The sequence below is a fragment of the Pocillopora damicornis genome, chromosome 14 (assembly GCF_964200805.1).
Source record: "Pocillopora damicornis chromosome 14, jaPocDami1.2, whole genome shotgun sequence".
Taxonomy (NCBI): domain Eukaryota; kingdom Metazoa; phylum Cnidaria; class Anthozoa; order Scleractinia; family Pocilloporidae; genus Pocillopora; species Pocillopora damicornis.
In genome coordinates, this window is record NC_142683.1 from 15,935,893 (window position 1) to 15,955,791 (window position 19,899).

Consider the following 19,899-nt stretch of genomic DNA (forward strand, 5'->3'; position numbering starts at 1 on the left):
AAGAAAGTGTTTAAACGCTAAGTGTTTTAAAGGGTCTTGATATTAGCAGGCAAGTCAAGAATTTAAAGAAAGCGACAAAACTTTTGAGTTTGTAAAACATGTTTCGACAGAAACTTTTGTCATCTTCAGTTAATTACTGTACAAAGCGTTGAAAGTTGAATTATATAATAAGTAGAACAATGCTAATTAAGATGAATAGTGACAACAAGAAGAGAGGTAAAGCATGCAAGTGTGAGAATTAAAAAGATAGTTTTAGATTTACATGGTGTAATTGTTGATTCAAAGATGGTTGTTCTCTTTGAATACGAATAGCCTCTTTTATCTTAAGCTGAAAACCGGTGGAGGCGTGATCTAAAACATGGAAGTTATCTGCTGAACACAGAGCGCGACAGTGCGGAGAATCTTTCAAATGCCTGAAAATGTGAGAGGCCTTGTCACTTACTAAGTACTCTCTAACACGTGTGGAAAAATTCCGGCAGGTTTCACCGACGTAACAGGCATTACACCAGCGAATACGTATAGACCACCCGTGAACGGAGCCCGTCAGATACAGGGTCTTTCACACCAAACAAATTACCGATTTTGAAGGAAGAGAAAACCAGTTTGATATCCAAGTCATTGCAATAGCGCTTCATAAATGGCGGATCTTTTTTTGAGTGATAGCAGAAAAGTGGCCTATGTAGGGTAGCTTAAAGTAGAACGTAGGTGAAGTGGTAAGAGGGGAACCTCGGGGATGATGATTGTTTTGAGTCCCAGTGATGAAACGGTTTATAATCTTCTCGATTAATTAAATGAGCAGGGAAAAGATTCTTTTTTAGAATATCAGTAAGCTTGTTAATGTCCTCGTGAAACCCTAACCAGGTGCTATTAATCTTGTAAGCCCTATCAACGAGTGTCTTAATGAGACCCACTTTGTAAGAGTACGAGGTGAAGCTGAAATAATTAGTTAGTAACCCAGTGAAAGTTTTCTTGCGGTAAATCCTAGTTAGAGAGGAACTGGGGTCATGGTTGTCAATCAGGACATCTAAAAAGGGTAATTTGTGATTAACCTGCTTTTCCACAGTGAACTTGATGTTAGGGTGCCTAGAGTTGATATAGTCGAAAAATATAGTGGCATCTCGATCTGAGTTAAATAATCATTCTTAAATAAGAGCAGTACTTGAACAAGTCGCTAAGAACCGAGTTCCGGTTTTAAAGAAGAACCCGAGAAATAAAAACAATCAATAATTTAATAGACAGTGAAAACTTTTTCTCGGGCTTTTTAGCGAGCAAACGCCAAAACACAAAAAGCACCAGCGCTGTTAGGTGTTTAGCCTGTATTCTCGCCAATCGGGTCATTATTTTGTGCTGAAGTGACTTTAAAATGCAAACGCACGCGCACTACCTTCGTGATAGCATAGTTCTATTGAAGATGGGGATGGAGATTCACAACACTGTAGCTGTGTCTTGTTGTGGGTATTGCTCAGTGTCTTGATTTCTTTGTATGACTGGCAAAATGGCAGTAAAATTTATAATCTAATGTAAACGTGAATCGAATTTCAATTATTCAGAATTGATAACGATAATCATGAATGATTTTGTTTCAGACTTTTTGAGTCCAACCCAAGAATTCAAGACATATTTCCCGCCTTTACGGGTTTGAAACTTGAAGCCGTAATCAACTCTCGATCTCTGTATCTTCACGTCAGACGAGTCATGACTGCGCTGGAAAATGCTGTGTTTTCTTTAAACGACGCAGAGGTTTTCATCGAGTATTCAATTCAGTAAGCTGTTCATTAACATTTTTCACGTGCATTGCAAAATATTTGAAGGATAAAAAACGCAATAGCGTCTCTTTTGGGCGAAAATATGTACGGATATTTGTCCTTGGATATTATCTGTTCCTAGAAGCTCACAGTTTCCGCATCTTGGAACAGAAAATTCGAGAAATTGACCGCGGACAAATATTCGCACTTATTTTGGCGCCAAATTGGAGCAATTGTTTATACAGCGCTATATGGTCATTTAAAATTCAGTAGAGGGAAGCATAGTGCTATCTAGGGGTACATATTGTTATGAAGTGTTGCTGCTGCATTTTACGGACAGTGCTACTCAGGGGTATGATGTTGTATTGTGCTGTATGATGATAAAACTTGCAGTACAGGGATGTATAGGGACGGGGAAGAGGGGCATACAGGAGTGCGTATTCGGAGACATGGAGTTTAATAATCGACGGAACGTGGTCGCTTACAATGAATCTCTCAAATTGTCATCGACTATTTCTCTAAGCACTATTGTAACTTATCCTTTCTTAATTATTGTTTTGTCAAAACTCTTCCTCAGGGTCTTCTCTGCGTCTTCATCCGAGATGGCGGCTACCGACTCAGTAGAGTCCGGCTGTGGATTGGCCTGCCGCCATCTTGGATTCGCATTGTAGGTGGACCCGGGGCGAGAGTTTGACCCATTCCCAATCAGATGATAGAAGAAGCCTTAATTTGGACATTGAGGGACTCGTTTCCGACTAAATGCACCGATTATGTCGCCGAGACTTGGAGGGAGCTCTTCCGCTTTATAACTGCTATTATGATGAGAGGACTGAGGAGAGCAAGCACTGGCACCCTGTGGACTAGGAATCGATCGAAAGGAAATCTGAGATTTTACTAGAGATGACTTTAAGAGGACACCGTCCCAAAGTGGACATAATACGCATGATCACAACTACTATGGGGGAGTAACGAGGTATATGAGTTGTAAGAAGCCAGACGTTGCGCGGAGATTGAGATGAGTGAAAACTGAAACAGACAAGGAGATAGTCGCGTCCTATGAAGCGCAGAAGAATAAAGTTGAGGGCGATAAAAGAGGTGCGTGTAAAGATGGGAATAAAGGAAAATTGCGATGAAAGAAAAAAAAAATTAAGGAACCAGAGGAAGGAGAAAAAAAAGGGATGCGCAAATGTGAAAAGGTGTAAAAACTTGTGTGAGGAAAAAGATAAAAAAAAGGCGCAGATATGTAACAGTATGAAAACGTCCGTCGGCGTTCAAAACCGTGTGGCAATACGGAGAACGATAGACAGTGAAAGAGACACAATCGAAGAGATGACGCGCTTTTGTTAAGTGAGCAGCGGCTTGAAACATGGAATGTTAGTACACTGTTAGCTGCACACATTATCAACTTGGTGTGCGGGTCAAAACAAGTATTGAAGTCCCCATAGGATCTGCTTTCTCTACGTCTTACGTGCATCCTAAGAATATGGAGACAGACAATGTAAATCAACGCAGTTTTTGTATTTTATACATTGTATATTTCTCTTACGCAAAGAAGTAAAAAAATAAGCACAATAGAAACTGCATTAAATCGTTCAAGGCATTAAGTAAAATACGCGCTAAACGGAGACGCTAAAATGAACCCATTTACTCCCAAGACTGATCATAATGTAAATTTTCCTCACGGTATTAATACACCGACAAACATGGAGTCAATAACAATTCGAGAAAATCCAAACTGGAGGATAATCTTTTACTAGAAACATAATATTACATCGAATTCTCGGAACAAGCGGCAGAAAAGAGAATCACATTCTTATCAGTTGGGAGAATTTTTCTTCAGAACTTGGGAGTTCATGAGTTAATTAATATAAACTAAAGTAAATGAACAATTATCTTCAAATTAAAAAAAAATAGCATCAAAACACTTCACACGAAATACACTGACATTATACAAACCATGTTTAGTTGAAACTGTCCCAGCATGTCTTTAAAATCCTAGTTACATTATATTTAACCACGCATATTATCAGACATCCTCAAATCATGCTGAGGTAAATTTAAAGCGATGAAGAAATTTCAAGAGGTGATTTTCAACAATTAGAAGTTTTATCCTGAAGCCCTGAACTTTTTCAACTACGCACTAGGTTTACGTTAATTCATGAGCCTTTTCACCAAAATAATTCCCATTGAGGACTACATGGCTTACGTTAACTGCTTCTCTCATTTATGAGCGTAAATATTGTCGTACTAGAAACAACAAATTCCATGTCACATACAATAAAAGTCACACCTATGGAAACTTTAATTATAGTAAACTCTGTGTCCCTCTTTCCTAGTTTAGATTACATGGACAATTTTTAGCCTCTCCGTCGTCGTTCTTTAAAACGAACGGAGAAGTGTTTGGTAAAACGGACAAAAATTGGCCAGACTCGTTTGATTGAAAACAGGGTTGTAGCCAGCTTTTTGACTAAATGTAAGCCTCTTCCCTCACAAATTTCAATTTTTGTTTCAACATTTGCAAGTCATATTATCTTTTAGTAAAAGTCAAGCGGGCAGAAAACAATTGTAGGCCGGGCCTACGGGACTAAAGGCTGGCTACACCCCTAAAAGTAGGTGTAATGTCTCTAACATAATTATGGTTAGTAAATTTAATAACATCATCTCTGATGTTTACTTCTTCAAATTAAGCTTAGAATGGCAATCTTGGCACTGACAAAACTAGATTGCATTAAAATGGATTGAGTTGAAAATGGTCATCAATTTTTTTGTAAAGATGAAGGTAAATTGTAACAAAGTAATTTATGATGTAGAAAACGGTCTCAGATCAATTTACATATTCAATTCACATACATATTCGAACAAAGTTTTGGAAATAAAAGTTCGCCAACTTTTGCAAATGACGAATTGTTTCTTTGCTTATCAAAAGCTTAGAGCATAAAGGTAATTAAAATCCGGTGGACAAGCCCCTGGTTGGGTAAAAGAAATAACCTTTAAATTATTTTCCATACAACTGACTGTAATACAGGAACAGAGCTGAGTGACATGTTGGTGGAAATGGAAACCTCGTTCATAACAGAGGCCTTGTTGCATTTCGTTCTCTTCGCAAGCATTTAAATTTGTTAAGGTAACATAAAATGACAATTCCACTGATCAAAATATAATGAAATAGACTGGTTTATTTCTTCACCATAGTAAAGTTGCACATCTCAAGTTCCATTTAACAAAAAAATGAAAAGTAAAGAAAAATAGCCAAAAATTGTTTAAAATAGAGAAACATTTAAACCTTCCAAGTTCCTACTTCATTCTTTTGAGATGAAAAAAAAAATTTTCTCATTTATTTGATTTTCTATTCAAATTTTCTCTTTCCTTTGCCATCAGGTCAAACGTGAGGTCATCTCCAATCAGCAAAAAGGGCGCCCAGTATTTGATTTTGTGGAACTCATCTGATTCTCTGAGGCTTTTCATGGCCAGGTTCAGTGACTTACTTGTAGGTTTACCTTCTGCAAGGTGTTGATAAAAGCATTTCATGAATTCGAGAGTAGCCTCGTCATCAATCGCCCACAGGGACACCACAACAGACCGAGCACCAGCCCCCATAAAAGCGCGCGCAATGCCAACCACACCTTCAGCCTTGATCTCGCCCCGACCACTGTGGCAGCAACTGAGCACAACAAGTTTGGCGCGAAGTTGAACATTCAACACATCTCGAATTGTTAAAATGTAATCCTCCTTCTCCGTAGGCACAGTAGATATTCGGTATGGGTCAGGTGTAAGAGCAATTTCGCCAGTTTCCATACATCCGTGTGCCGCAAAGTGAACTAAGGAAACGGATCTAAGTCTTTTCAACACCTCACGTTTCGTGGCTTGTTTGCCAGTGATTGGCGTGATATTCAGAATTTTTCCGATCATTTCTACTTCTTCTTTAGCACACGGAAGCTGCTCGAGGACTTTCTCTCCCTCGCTGTTAGTAACCTCGGATACCCACGGATCTCCCACAAGTAACGCACCACTGCTTTTGTGATAATCATCTGGGCAATCGGCAATGAGTCTAAGACTTGCTAACGATGGAGCGACTCGGATTGTGAACGATTCGCACAGGTATTTAGAATTACCATCCTTCAATGCAGCGTAAGGAGCGATCCACAGGGGTCCATCAGGAATAATGAGTAGCTCATCCCCTTCAATCAAGTCAGCCACCGGCTTCATAACGATATCATACAAAGTGCTCAAGCATCCGTCTTGTTGGATGTGAGGTTGAGGGTTGGCTTCTTTGGTTTTCTCATGCACTTTTGAACGGCCCTCCCTCAAAGCATCTAAAGATCGATTCTCGCATCTCACATTAGAACGAACACCAAGTTGTGTATAGACACCGAGCATGAACGACTCAAAGGACTGGCTAACTCCACTATTCTCTGAAACAAAACGTTTGAGTTTACTTTGTCTTAACCGAACTTGTTTTCCTTCGGAAACAACCCAAAGATTGACGTTAGCTTTGTCAACTGCCTGAAAGACAGTGTTTGATGGAACGTTTTTTAGAACTGTGAAATCTTCATCTTCTCCCCTGTGGTGACTTGTTCCACCACAAAAACGGGATTCCATGAGGTCGGTCAGAGCTTGAGCTCGTCCTTTCTCAGCAACAAATAAGGCTTCATCTACTTTACCTTGTTCTACGAGAACTCTCCACAAACCGGTATACGCCATTTGATGCTGATTTCGAAAATTAACTTTCCACTCATCTTTAGATTTTAGAAGTACTCTCAAGGAATTGAATAAGTTTATGCTAGCTTGATAATGTTCAACGGCTTTTGGCAGTCCACCTTGCAACTCAAAAACGCATCCTAGTGAAGAGTAGGCCATTGCCTCAAAGGATTTGTCTCCTACTTCTTTAGCTATTTTAAGAGCTAGGTTGTGGTACTCTATGGCTTTTTTGAAATCACCCAGACGGCGATAAGCATTGCCAAGATTGCCATAAGCAACACCCTCCCCATGCTTGTCTCCTACTTCTTTAGCTATTTTAAGATCTAGGTTGTGGTACCCTATGGCTTTTTTGAAATCACCCAGACTAATATAAGCATTGCCAAGATTGCCATAAGCGCTACCCTCACCATGCTTGTCTCCTACTTCTTTAGCTATTTTAAGACTTAGGTTGTGGTACTCTATGGCTTTTTTGAAATCACCCAGACGGTGATAAGCAATGCTAAGATTGCCATTAGCGTTACCCTCCCCATGCTTGTCTCCTACTTCTTTAGCTATTTTAAGACTTAGGTTGTGGTACTCTATGGCTTTTTTGAAATCACCCAGACTGTGATAAGCAATGCCAAGATTGCCATAAGCGTAACCTTTCCCATGCTTGTCTCCTAATTCTTTAGCTATTTTAAGATTTAGGTTGTGGTACTCTATGGCTTTTTTGAAATCACCCAGACTGTGACAGGCACTGCCAAGATTGCCATACGCGTTACCTTCCCCATGCTTGTCTCCTACTTCTTTAGCTATTTTAAGATTTAGGTTGTGGTACTCTATGGCTTTTTTGAAATCACCCAGACTAATATAAGCATTGCCAAGATTGCCATAAGCAACACCCTCCCCATGCCTGTCTCCTACTTCTTTAGCTATTTTAAGATGTAGGTTGTGGTACTCTATGGCTTTTTTGAAATCACCCAGACGGTGATAAGCATTGCCAAGATTGCCATAAGCACGACCCTCCCCATGCTTGTCTCCTACTTCTTTAGCTATTTTAAGATCTAGGTTGTGGTACTCTATGGCTTTTTTGAAATCACCCAGACTAATATAAGCATTGCCAAGATTGCCATAAGCACCACCCTCCCCATGCTTGTCTCCTACTTCTTTAGCTATTTTAAGATGTAGGTTGTGGTACTCGATGGCTTTTTTGAAATCACCCAGACGGTCATAAGCATTGCCAAGATTGCCATAAGCGTTACCCTCCCCATGCTTGTCTCCTACTTCTTTAGCTATTTTAAGATTTAGGTTGTGGTACTCTATGGCTTTTTTGAAATCACCCAGACTAATATAAGCATTGCCAAGATTGCCATAAGCAACACCCTCCCCATGCTTGTCTCCTACTTCTTTAGCTATTTTAAGATGTATGTTGTGGTACTCTATGGCTTTTTTGAAATCACCCAGATGGCGATAAGCAATGCCAAGATTGCCATAAGCGTTACCCTCCCCATGCTTGTCTCCTACTTCTTTAGCTATTTTAAGACTTAGGTTGTGGTACTCTATGGCTTTTTTGAAATCACCCAGACGGTCATAAGCATTGCCAAGATTGCCATAAGCGTTACCCTCCCCATGCTTGTCTCCTACTTCTTTAGCTATTTTAAGATGTATGTTGTGGTACTCTATGGCTTTTTTGAAATCACCCAGATGGCGATAAGCAATGCCAAGATTGCCATAAGCGTTACCCTCCCCATGCTTGTCTCCTACTTCTTTAGCTATTTTAAGACTTAGGTTGTGGTACTCTATGGCTTTTTTGAAATCACCCAGACGGTCATAAGCATTGCCAAGATTGCCATAAGCGTTACCCTCCCCATGCTTGTCTCCTACTTCTTTAGCTATTTTAAGATCTAGGTTGTGGTACTCTATGGCTTTTTTGAAATCACACAGACTAATATAAGCATTGCCAAGATTGCCATTAGCACCAACCTCCCCATGCTTGTCTCCTACTTCTTTAGCTATTTTAAGATGTAGGTTGTGGTACTCGATGGCTTTTTTGAAATCACCCAGACGGTCATAAGCATTGCCAAGATTGCCATAAGCGTTACCCTCCCCATGCTTGTCTCCTACTTCTTTAGCTATTTCTAGATGTAGGTTGTGGTACTCTATGGCTTTTTTGAAATCACCCAAACGGTGATAAGCAATGCCAAGACTGCCATAAGCGTTACCCTCCCCATGCTTGTCTCCTACTTCTTTAGCTTTTTTAAGATATAGGTTGAGGTACTCTATGGCTTCTTCTCCCCGATTATAGAGATCTATGACTTTCTTGACATCACCTGAACTTGCACTACCATGGTCATGACTAATAGAATCTTTTTCCTCCACGGACTTATCACCCACTTCACCGATAGACTGAAGTCTTAATGACAACAAGATCCTATTGTTTTTTTCAATCTTTTTTATGTTAAGGGTAAAAAATGTGGAAAAAGCAAAAAAGATTATGTTTCTGATCATATTGATATGGAATAGTCCATTTAACATTTGCGTGCTTGGTTCCCAAGCCTCTGAACAAGAGGGATGATAAAGGGTGACCTTGTTATGATAAAAACATTGCTGCTTTTTAAATGCAAACTACTTTGTTATTATCGTTTCTAGACAAATTTGGTCTGGAAATTAAAGGGTGATTTAAACTAATGTAACAGTTATTGGCATGGATAGTAGAACTAAGTCAAATTGGCTAAAAGGAGTAATTTCATTAATAAGTCATGAGGTTATAACGTCTCCTATATTTTTAATCACACACACTTAAAGTATATGAGCTGACAAGTTCCCATCAAAACTAATACCCTCTTTGTATTTTCTCCCTTGAAACATCAAATTATGGAAACTTTTTTTTATACCCACGGTTAAAAATGAACGATTCCTTCAAAGGATACAGCTAGTCCCTTATCACACCAACTGATTGCTTCTTCAAATCTCTTCAATTCAACACAAGCAGCGGCTCCTGTAGGCAACAACACAAAGAAGCATACTATTACTGTAGCTCAATTCTGAGAAAAGAACCTGAAACCATTGAAGTCATTACAGACCAGAAAAATAAAAAGACAAAACAAAACAAAACAAAGAAACTAAACGGAAAAGAATAAACAGGCCCTATTAGGTTTCAGTAGATTTATTTAGCTTTACAGACAACTGAAACTTCTAAGAACACTTAAATTGGGACCAACAACTCCCACAAAAACACTAAGAGTTAGGTAAGTCCTGATCCTTCTTTCTAAAACAGCTAGATAATGACTTAAGAGCGTGTCCACGAGAGCACCGGGCGGTCGTGCTACATGCCATCTCACCGATTTCAATGAAACTTTGTCAGTTTAAAGGCTCTACCCCAAAACTAAAAAAAAACCAGACTGGTTTCTGTTTTGGTTTTTTCCGTGGGGAGATAGACCACTCGGTTTTTCTTGGTTTTCACTAATGAAATTAAATCGCTTCAAATAGGTAAAATATATGAAGCTCTCACTGCGATGGTATTTAACTGATTACTTTGAGGATTTGCACACATATTTTTGCATCCTTAGTTAATGGCCGCCGCGAGCATCAGTCAGTTTGATTGACGGCTTGTCAATCAACAGAGGCAAATATACGACTGTGTTTTTAGACTTTTCGATTCATCTAAATATTTGACAACTTTGATGTCAAATATCTCCCGTTGCCAGAAAGCTACAAGACTAATCTTAATTACCCTTTATAACCCATCATTTCATCTCTGAAAATCATCAAAAAAATCTTTGGGCACTACCGTATTTTTGTCTTGGATACCTATTAAAATCTGCAACTGTGACAAGTTTCTCTCAACTACACCTGTCACGCACTTCTTGCTGTAGGCGGTCATTTGACAAAATAAACCTACATTTTTTAGTTCTTTATACAAGATGATTGTTCAAGAAAGGTGAAAAATGTTAAAAACGTTCGAGATTTTTTGTAGGAATGGAAAATTTCACGTTTAGAGAGATGCATGTTGACGAAAAATCAATGGGAAAATCGTTGCGTTTCTTTCTTCAGTCGTTTATTACTTTGAAGATTTGCTAAAATCAAGACATAGGGCTCTTGTACAGAACAAAACATTCATAAGCCCATACTTTGATCGTCTATTATCATTATCGCACAGTTTACAACAAGGAAACTGCAACAGGAGAGTAGATTTTAAAGTCGCATGTCGCCTGCTTGTTGACGTACATGTTCCCGAGTGTAACAACTTCGGCTTTTCTATACCGCGAATGACGGGAAACTCTGCTCTCCTTATTTGTTAGGAAATATCAATAGCCCCATAAATTCATTAACTACGCCATGTTTCAAGAAAATAAGACTGGAAAATGTTTTTTCCGCTTTCCACCATTAAGAAATTCCACGTATAGGAATAGTATTTGTAGGGTTACTGCGTGACCTTTCTTGAGAAGTAAACATTGTTCATTTTTTTTTTCAAGAAGACACTTCTAGAAGGTTCCTAATCCTTCTGTTATCTTATTTTCCTGTTTTTTGACTGCAAACATCATCTGCATTTGCTGTTATTTTCGCTGATTGTCATGGCCTTTCCTGCGTGCATGTGCGAGCTAGTTCATATACAGGACTCTTTCGAGTTTCCCTGGCTGGTGTCGGGCTTATGTGTGTAGGTCTGGCTCAAAAGATATCTGCACGCTGCAACACGGCTTCCTATGTTTTCTCCTTTTTCTTCATTTGGATTTTCATTCTCTTGCTTGCATTATCACACATTTATGTTTTTTTATTCCCTCAGCGCGTTCCCTCAGATTTGGAAGTAGGCCATGAAAAGTCAATATTGACCAGAACTGAAATCCTTTTCTATCACTATCTGTTTCAGAGAACCCCCGTCATTTGTGACTTTATTTCTCAAGAAAATGTGTTTTTATTTGCTCTTTATTTCCATTAGAACATGAAACTAGGTCCTGATAAGTTTTTTTGTCTCGTGACTCCCAAAAACTGTGTTTGCGACAACATCAATTGAAAAATCAAAGGCAATTACGCCTGAGAAATTCGCTTGAACCCTCCTACCCGCAGAAGGCAACTCCAGATAATGAAACGTTCTAATGTGGGTGATGTTGAGGGGTGAAATATTTACCCTAAATCTGTGACCCTCAAACGGATCACGTACTCGTACATGTAACGTCCGGAAAATGTCAGGTAGGCGCACCTGGCGTATTCTATCCACTGACTTCAATAGTAAAGAGACAACTTATTTACTATTTGTATATGAGCAAGCTTATTTACCCTACTTGAAAAAATCCTTGATGAAGTCTACTATTATCAGACGAAACGCGTGGGAGATAAATGCAAGTTTTTACTTTCTCAGTTCGTGCAGTGATGCTCACTATTTTATTCCGTCAAAAATGCTTTTAATGTGAAGTCACGTCGACCTCAACAGAAAAACTAAGCTCACCCTGTCATAATCAATGGTTTGATACCGTAAGTACCAATTTAGGTACATCATTGGGCTTTGATCACAATGATGAAAAAAATGTTCATTTCCTCACGCTCGCCACGTTTATTCTTTGGAAAATTTTTTTACTGGAGGGCGATGTCGCTTAGCTTGGCGCGTCTTGACTCTGGCCGACGAAAATTATCGAGGTGAACTCCATGAAATTTTAGTCAAATGTTTTAAAAACTTTGTCTACCCTTGATTTGCACGCAGAAAAAAAAGGCAAATTCCGAACGGTATTTCAAAACATTTTATTCATTAGTCAATTTATGAACTGTTTCATTGCAGCCCGAGGAAAAAGAAAAATTGAAACAACCGGCGTATCGGTCAAATGAATTCCAATTTTTTCAACAAGGAGTTGGTAAGTTCATTTTTCCCAGTAAATTTAAGTGGGGGTCATCTTTTTGGGACAGCCGATCAAAGATAGACATCTCTGAAAAGTCTCTGAAACTCTTTTTAAAGAGAGTTTACACTTCCGGTAATATTTTCCTCCTTCTCGCAGCAGCGCAACAGACATTGTTAATCCTATGTAGTGTAGGAATATCAGTTGTATTACGTCTTCATAGTGATGCCATATATATAAGAAATCGAGTGTCTAAAAGCCCTCAATTCAACCTAACACTAGAATTGATAAAGTCAAGATGGTCCAGTTGTCTTGTTCATTTGCAACTAACTGTAGAACCAAATGTTATTTTTCTCGCACTGGCCAGGGACGGCAACAACTCATACCTCTAAATTCGTGGGTATACAGCTTTAAAAAAAGATTTGAGAGACGTCGATGTATCCCAAACATGCGTTTCGTCCGAGATGAAGCTTATTCTAGCGCGTATTGGCTTATTTGGAGATTACGATTTCACGATGTACCTCAAATATCGTGCACAACTAGGTGTGAGATTCAGACCTTCGGGTTCGTAAATGCCAGTATCCTCCTCATAAAAATCGGAGACATAAAGTGAGAGAGAGGTGAATCTGCAGATGGCAGAAGAAATCAAAGCTGGTGGCGAGTCTTCCTGGTGGGAAAGTGACTGTAAACCTAAATAGAACGCGTACTATAGCTGCTATCTTAGAGTCGGCAATGAATAAGGAAGAAAGGGCAAGAAGAGCGCTTATCTGAACATCAGTTTTCCTGGTGATTTGTGACTGAGATCAACTTTATATCATATGAATGCTAGGGATACGCAGTTACTGTAGAGGCGCTCACATAAATAGAGGTGGGCGATCCTCCCTCTGACTTAAGAACTGCGACAAGTTTATCGCGCAGACCAACTGGCACGGTTTGAAGCACCTCAGGGTCTCACTAGGCTCATCACATTGGAAACCCCTAGCAAACTAATCTTAGAAGCGGGTGGTTATCAGCAACGTGCACAGATTTCTGAAGGCGGGTCATCGCGAGAACTATACCCAATCCGTCATCGACGAAACAAGAAAGCGAGATATTCTTGCTAAAAGAAGGATGTACCAAGACGTTTCAGTCATTGGCTGCCATCCAAATGTACTTTGACAAAGACAAAGACAGTGAAGCTGACAAAAAAATTCCGCCTAGGATAAGATCAAGAGGAAATGTACCAAGACCAGCTTGCCATTCTATAGGGGATGGCTACGTTCAAGGTCGGACCTCAGGTAAAATTTTGGCAAACAATGCCTTACTAGCCAAGTGGACTTTGGATGGGCTCTTTGGAAAACACAAAAACAGCCACCTTTTCTCAGAAAGCAGAGAATTATCTCCTAGACGTGCGCTGGACAAGGGAGGAAACTAGTAAGGCAACCGCCTCTAATGTGACTTCCCAAATATCGAGTTTAAGAGACAACACCAGCCAGAAATGTTGTCTAAGACTGACCGGTTGATACAGCAGCAAATCGCTCGATACTTCAGCCGGTTATCTGCCGTAACAAAAATTGGTTTATTGATGAGGTCCCCCTCTGTAAATATGAATGAGGACGGAGAGGCCGATGCCAATGATCTAGCTTCAGAATTCGAAACTGACTGCACAAGGCAGAAGATAAGGAGTGGCCTTGCAAAATTTAGACGAAGACTGCAGGAGAGGGTACAGCTGCTATTAAGCTAAAAAAAAGACATTTGCATCTCACTTTTCTTTCATACTTGTTGTCTTTGCTCACGAAACCAACTGGCTATGTCTTGGGATTTCATCAAGGGAAATTTACAGGAAGCCTACTTGTCAAATTACTGCTGGCTCGTTCTTATTTAAAAATTTTACAAGTCACGCAATTAAACGCCGGCAACACTCGATCTAGAGAGATGTAGATTTATATGTAGTAATAGAATGCTTGGAAAAAATATGCAGATATTTTACGATCGAAGCAGGCAAATAATCATAGAGATCTGTAGATTATTCTGAAATTGGTATCTAGCAGACAGCATGAACAACGCGCTTGAATAATTCCTACGGAGAGTCTTCGGGTCACACAACAGATGTTAGCTTAGCGGAGTTCTGCATGGAATGTTCGATGGCTGGTAAGTGGCAACGACAACACTATTTTAATTTTATTTTCGGGATAGAAGCACAGTTTTTAGTCCGATAGAACTATTGATGTTTGCTCTCGGGCGAGAGCGCAGAATTTCTCGTCTGTAAAAGCCGAAGTTGTAGCACTCTGGAACGTGTAGTAATATCGACCAACACGCAGTATGTGACTTTGAAATTTCCTACAATGAGCAATGATGATGATAAATAATCAAATTATAGACTAATGAATATTTTGTGCCGTAAAGAAGCCATATCTGCTGATTTTTCGTCTACATGCATCTCGAAAGTTTTTCTGGAAAGTTTTTCACATTTTTAACTTTTCTTGATCAATCATCTTGTATAAAGAGCTAAAAAAGGTAGGTTTCTTTTGTCAAGTAACCGCCTAGAGCAAGAATTGCGTGACAGGTGTAGTTGAGAGAAACTTGTCACAGTAGCAGATTTTAAAAGGCATCCAAGGTAAAAATACGGTAGCGCCCAAAGATTTTTTTGATGATTTTCAGAGATGAAATGATGGGTTATAAAGGGTAATTAAGATAACTGTTGTAGCTTTCTGGCAACGGAGATATTTGACCTCAAAGTTGTCAAATATTTGGATGAATCGAAAAGTCTAACAATACAGTCGTATATTTGCTTCTTTTGATTGACAAGCCGTCGATCAAACTGACTGATACTCGCAACAGACATTAACCAAGTATGTAAAAATATGTGTGCAAATCTTCAAAGTAATCGGTTAAATACCATCGCAGTGAGAGCTTCATACATTTTACCTATTTGAAGCGATTTCCATGGTGAAAACCAAGAAAAACCGGGGGTGGTCTATCTCCCCCCGGAAAAAACCAAAATAGAAACCAGTCTGTTTTTTTTTTAGTTTTGGGGTAGACCCTTTAAACTGGTAAAGTTTCATTGAAATCGGGGAGATGGCATGTAGCACGACTGCCCGGTGCTCTCGTGGACACGCTCTTAACATATCTGACACCTGTGGCTCATTGAACTTAAGGAACTAAAATATTCATGCTGAAATTTTGTTTGCATTCTGCATTGAGTTCTTCATCCCGTTCAAAATAATATTCTCATCATGATTAATGAAAGTAATGGCGTAGCAGTCAAGAGCTGGATTCAAATGTACGTCAGGGTGGTCTCGACCTCTTAATTAAAGTCCATTGAGACAAGATTGAACTTTATTTAATCTCATTTAACCTTAGAGTGTTGAGTTCTTTTTTATTATTATTATTATTATTATTATTATTATTATTATTATTATTATAGTACAGCTGACATATCTAACCTCTCACAATTGCCTTAAGGAAAGTTGGATTTAACTCAATGGCTGCTTCTGCATCCCTTAGTGAATCCTGGTGATTTCCTGTTATTGAAATAAATATCTCTGATTAGCCATACATGTTGCAAACCAACTACCATTACTATAATTTTGGGAAAAACTTGTGATGCTCATTGATATCTGGGGTAAGTGGTTACTTCTTTGTATATTTGAGAGGCAGAGATAAGATGTAAATTTTTCCGAGCATGCATTCAAAATTATCACCTTTTTCAGAAAACTACTACTGACAACTCAATAGCTTCAAAATAGAAAAAAAAAATGCATATTAAAGCTCTCATCATCTTACCAAGTTTAGAATGTGCAATTGCCCTGTTGTTGTGCAGTTTGGCCCTCAGTTCTTTGTCATTGCAGTTGATTTTAATTCCTTTGGTGTAAAAATGAATAGCGTTGATGAAATCTCCTTTCTTGAAGGCCTCATTACCCTCATTCCTATAAACATCAGCTGTGGCTGCAAAGAAAAAATAAAATAATTCGAAAAAAAATTAAAAAATAGGTGTCAAAGTCTGTGGTCGTAGTTAATAATTATTCGTGTATAGTCAGAGCTACCAAGATCTGGAGATTTAAAATCTGCAGATTTTCAATAGTTATGATGATGCTAATAATGTAGGTGACAACATGGCTAAGAATAATGATGAGCATTAAGCATCACTCAACTTGAGGCAAACCTCTGGAGATGAGAGATTTTGGAGATAGGTTTCCTATTCCCTGGGCAAAATTGATAAAGTGTTCAAATGCCCCACACAATTTTATGTAAAAGGTGAAATAATTAGTAATTTGACTTTCAACTAATTGATCAAGCTTTAAAAACAAATTGACCAAGCTTTAAAACCTAGACCTTGAAGCCTTATTTCTTCTGAGACATTTGTTAGTGAAAGTGCACTATCTACCTTCAACACCTCCATATTCAATGATAATTAACACTTGTAGTCTACTGGAAATTAGTTTTTATTCGAATTCCCAAAGCCAGTCAGGCAGGGTTAAACCCCCTCCCCCCCCCCCCCCCGCCCTCTTTGGCTTAGATGAAGATCAAATGCCTGTGGGTTGCTCGAGGAGAAGGGATGGAATGTTGAAGGTTTCAAAGTGATTATGTTTCATTAAAATAGAAAGATGATGGTGATGATGATGATGGTACCTATGATGCAAACTTACACAATGGATGTTATATGATGATCAAATAAAGTCTTAACTTATTATAACTTTGTGTTATTGCTTTGAACTGTTAGAAAAGAAAATAGCAAAAGTTTCTGTGTCATAGATCTTCTCAATGAACAGCATATTGTAATCATAGAAGAGAGTCATGACTGGTCAAGTATCCTTTAAAGTGGTCATACACTGTATATATCCTTTTCCACATCTGCTTGCATTCTTGAAACTGATCGAATAGAAATTGTTCTAACAATAACTGAAGCCGAAGTTGAACCTAGCTCACCTCGTAAAGTGTCCTCGTCAAAATTTGGTGCATTTTCTCTGTCAGGTAAGTCTTCATTTTCACATGGAACTTTAATTGGACTTCTTCCTGTAGCCATAGCAACTGTAAGAAGACTGATGCTTCTTAAAAAGTTGTTCTTTCAGGTCATCCTGGCCTGAAAAAAAGGTGATTGAAAATGGTTGTAAACATCAGCTCAACATAGTACCCAGTAGCAAAATAAATATTATTTCCTTTCTGAGAATGGGAGGGATACATAGACACAAAACCAGAAGCCAGTTAAGAGCTAATGTCAACCTGCATCAGACAAACAGCGGCAAGTCGCCCAAATTCGTTTTCTCTCCTACTTTCATATTTTGTAGCCCAATATGTCCTAATAATTGTGGTGCAGTTTTTTTGGTGAAAATATATTTTAGTTTTTGAAAAATGACTTTTTTTCGTTCGACCGCTCAAATATGCAAATTTTCACTCTGAATATTACTCGAGTTGTGTGACCTCATGTAACGAATTTACTTGACCTCCGGTATTTCTGTTGACACAATCCTTTGTTTTATCATCTAAACTTAATCCCCTGATATTATTGAGGCTGGCAAAAAAATATTTATTTTTTGGTGAATATTTTTGTCCGACATCCTTCTTCTATGTCGAAAAGTAGCATCAAAACAAAGACAGTTTTAACAATGACCAATGAGACAGAATCTACTGAGCTTCTAGCTTTTGAAATAAAAAAAGGATGGTTATAAGGTTACTATAAAAATTTTCTTGTGTAATTGTGTTGTTCTATCGTGAGACGAACTCAAAGTCCGGCAAAATTTATTTGCTAGCGACTATGAAATATACATGGTGTGTCTATTTGTCGCCACCTTTTATTGGCATATGGAGGCATAAATCGCTACAATTTTAAAAAAAATCTAACTTAACACTCTTACCTAGTTTATTTATGATTTTATAAGACCAATAAGCTGTTTCGGTCATTATATTACGCTTGGGTATTACTTCTTGCCGGGAGCCCAGGTTTTACGTTGTGTTTTCCCCTATCCCAGCTATATCAGAAGCTAGTCACGCAATAATTGATACCCAAACACAAATGAATATTTACCCTGTATGAAGATTTTTGTTTATGTTGAATTGACAATATTACAATATGTTACTTTTGTGGTCACTAATCGTTGTTTCGGTGGCAGCGTAGCAGTTCAAAGCGGGTTGTTGCTTCAACGCTATTGAAATTTATAGTGTTCTGGCAGGAAAGCAAAGCATCATGCTCTGGGAATAAAAACTCCTAGGGGCCTTTTACATAATATCGGAATGAGTTTTGTTCAAGAATGAGTTTATCTCGGTTGCCACATGATACCAGAATAAAATTATTCGAAACAAGTCATTTCTGAATGAGTCAACTGAGGTTTTCATTCCAGAAAGAAACACTTATTCTGGACGACCTTTTGTACCTGTATAATGTAAACGCGGCACGACACTCATATCTGTATGAATCCTCTGTAGGAGCGAGGGAAGCATAGAAAAGGGACGTAAATACTTGTTTTTACTACCTGTTTTTATAATCTAAATTATCTTGCATGTCAACGTAGCATGAAATTCATTTCATTCCGGAATGAAACCCATTTTGGAATAATATAAAAAGTACCTTATTGATGGACCATTAGATTTTTGATGCGGGGTGGGAGGGGGGGGTCTTTTGCCAATTGTTTTCTTCCATTAAGCCCGCGGTCGATTTTTTCGGGGTTATTGCCCAACACCCCAATGCCCCCCCCGCATCAAAAATCTAATGGTCCGTCCCTAAGATGCTTTCAGGTCCTACAACTTTTCCAGTGATGAAAGAATTTGGATATATATGTATTACTCGCTTTGTTGTTGTTGTTTTTTTTACATTACCGAGCGAATTTCAAGTGATACTGCGGAAGGGCCCTTTACCACTGTGTGCTTAATTATGCGTCCCACCAGATGGCGGGAAGCTTACAAAGTGCTCGGACATTAGTATAGAAAACTCCGCCTCTGTCTGGATTTTTGAGAATTTTTTTGAAACTCCGCCTCTGTCTAGATTTTTGAAAATTTCAAGATTTACAAAAGACAGCCTAATTGTCTGAGATAAATTGGGAAAAATAATCATCTGTATGTTGCAAGTTCATATAATTTGTAACAGCAGCAATTGAAATTATTAAACCAGAGGCTGTAGTAGGTAGTTAGGTAAAGTCTGTATTTAAGAATGGCCCATCCAGGCCCTGAGCTTATAATCCTGGATTCCTCACATGAAGCGATTAGGTATTACTACTTCCCTGCATATGATAACAGTACACCTCATGGTTACCCCCCCCCCCCCGACTAATTTCTGGTACCCATTTATACTCCTGGGTGGAGAGGGGTACTGTGAGAGTAAATTATTTTGCACAAAAACAAAACACATGACCTGGCCAGGTTACAAATGCAGATCTCTTGACCCTGACTCCACCTCACTAATCATAAGGCCACCATGTCTCCACAAGAGGAGAGAGTTTATGCTGAATCCTTTCTCATAAGAAACAACTTTTACAAAACCAAAGTAAAATTCTCTTATTTGATTTTTAAATGGGGAAGCAAAAGAAAAAGAAATATACATATCCCAAAAGTCTGCACACCCCCTCCCCTACTGCCTCCTTCTACTTGCTTTTCTGATGGTAATTTCGTTTCTAAGTATTAATTCACTTTATTTAAGACGACAAGGTAGTTTTCCATTACAAGAAATCCGAGATATCGAT

At 38.7% G+C, this 19,899-nt stretch overlaps 2 protein-coding genes across 2 annotated transcripts in view; one reads left to right on the forward strand and one right to left on the reverse strand.

Moving 5' to 3' along the window:
• The window catches only part of LOC149034685 (uncharacterized), a 340,415-nt gene that overhangs the window by 246,090 nt on the left and 74,426 nt on the right, over positions 1–19,899 (forward strand). The window lies entirely within an intron of this gene.
• Positions 3,264–17,285, reverse strand: LOC149034703 (uncharacterized). Its single transcript, XM_089194460.1, has 5 exons — positions 17,156–17,285; positions 16,013–16,174; positions 15,673–15,750; positions 9,353–9,420; positions 3,264–8,870 (listed from the first exon to the last, which is right to left on the reverse strand). The coding sequence occupies exons 1-5, from the start codon at positions 17,250–17,252 to the stop codon at positions 5,076–5,078; spliced, it is 4,200 nt and encodes a 1,399-aa protein (XP_089050586.1). The 5' UTR covers positions 17,253–17,285; the 3' UTR covers positions 3,264–5,075.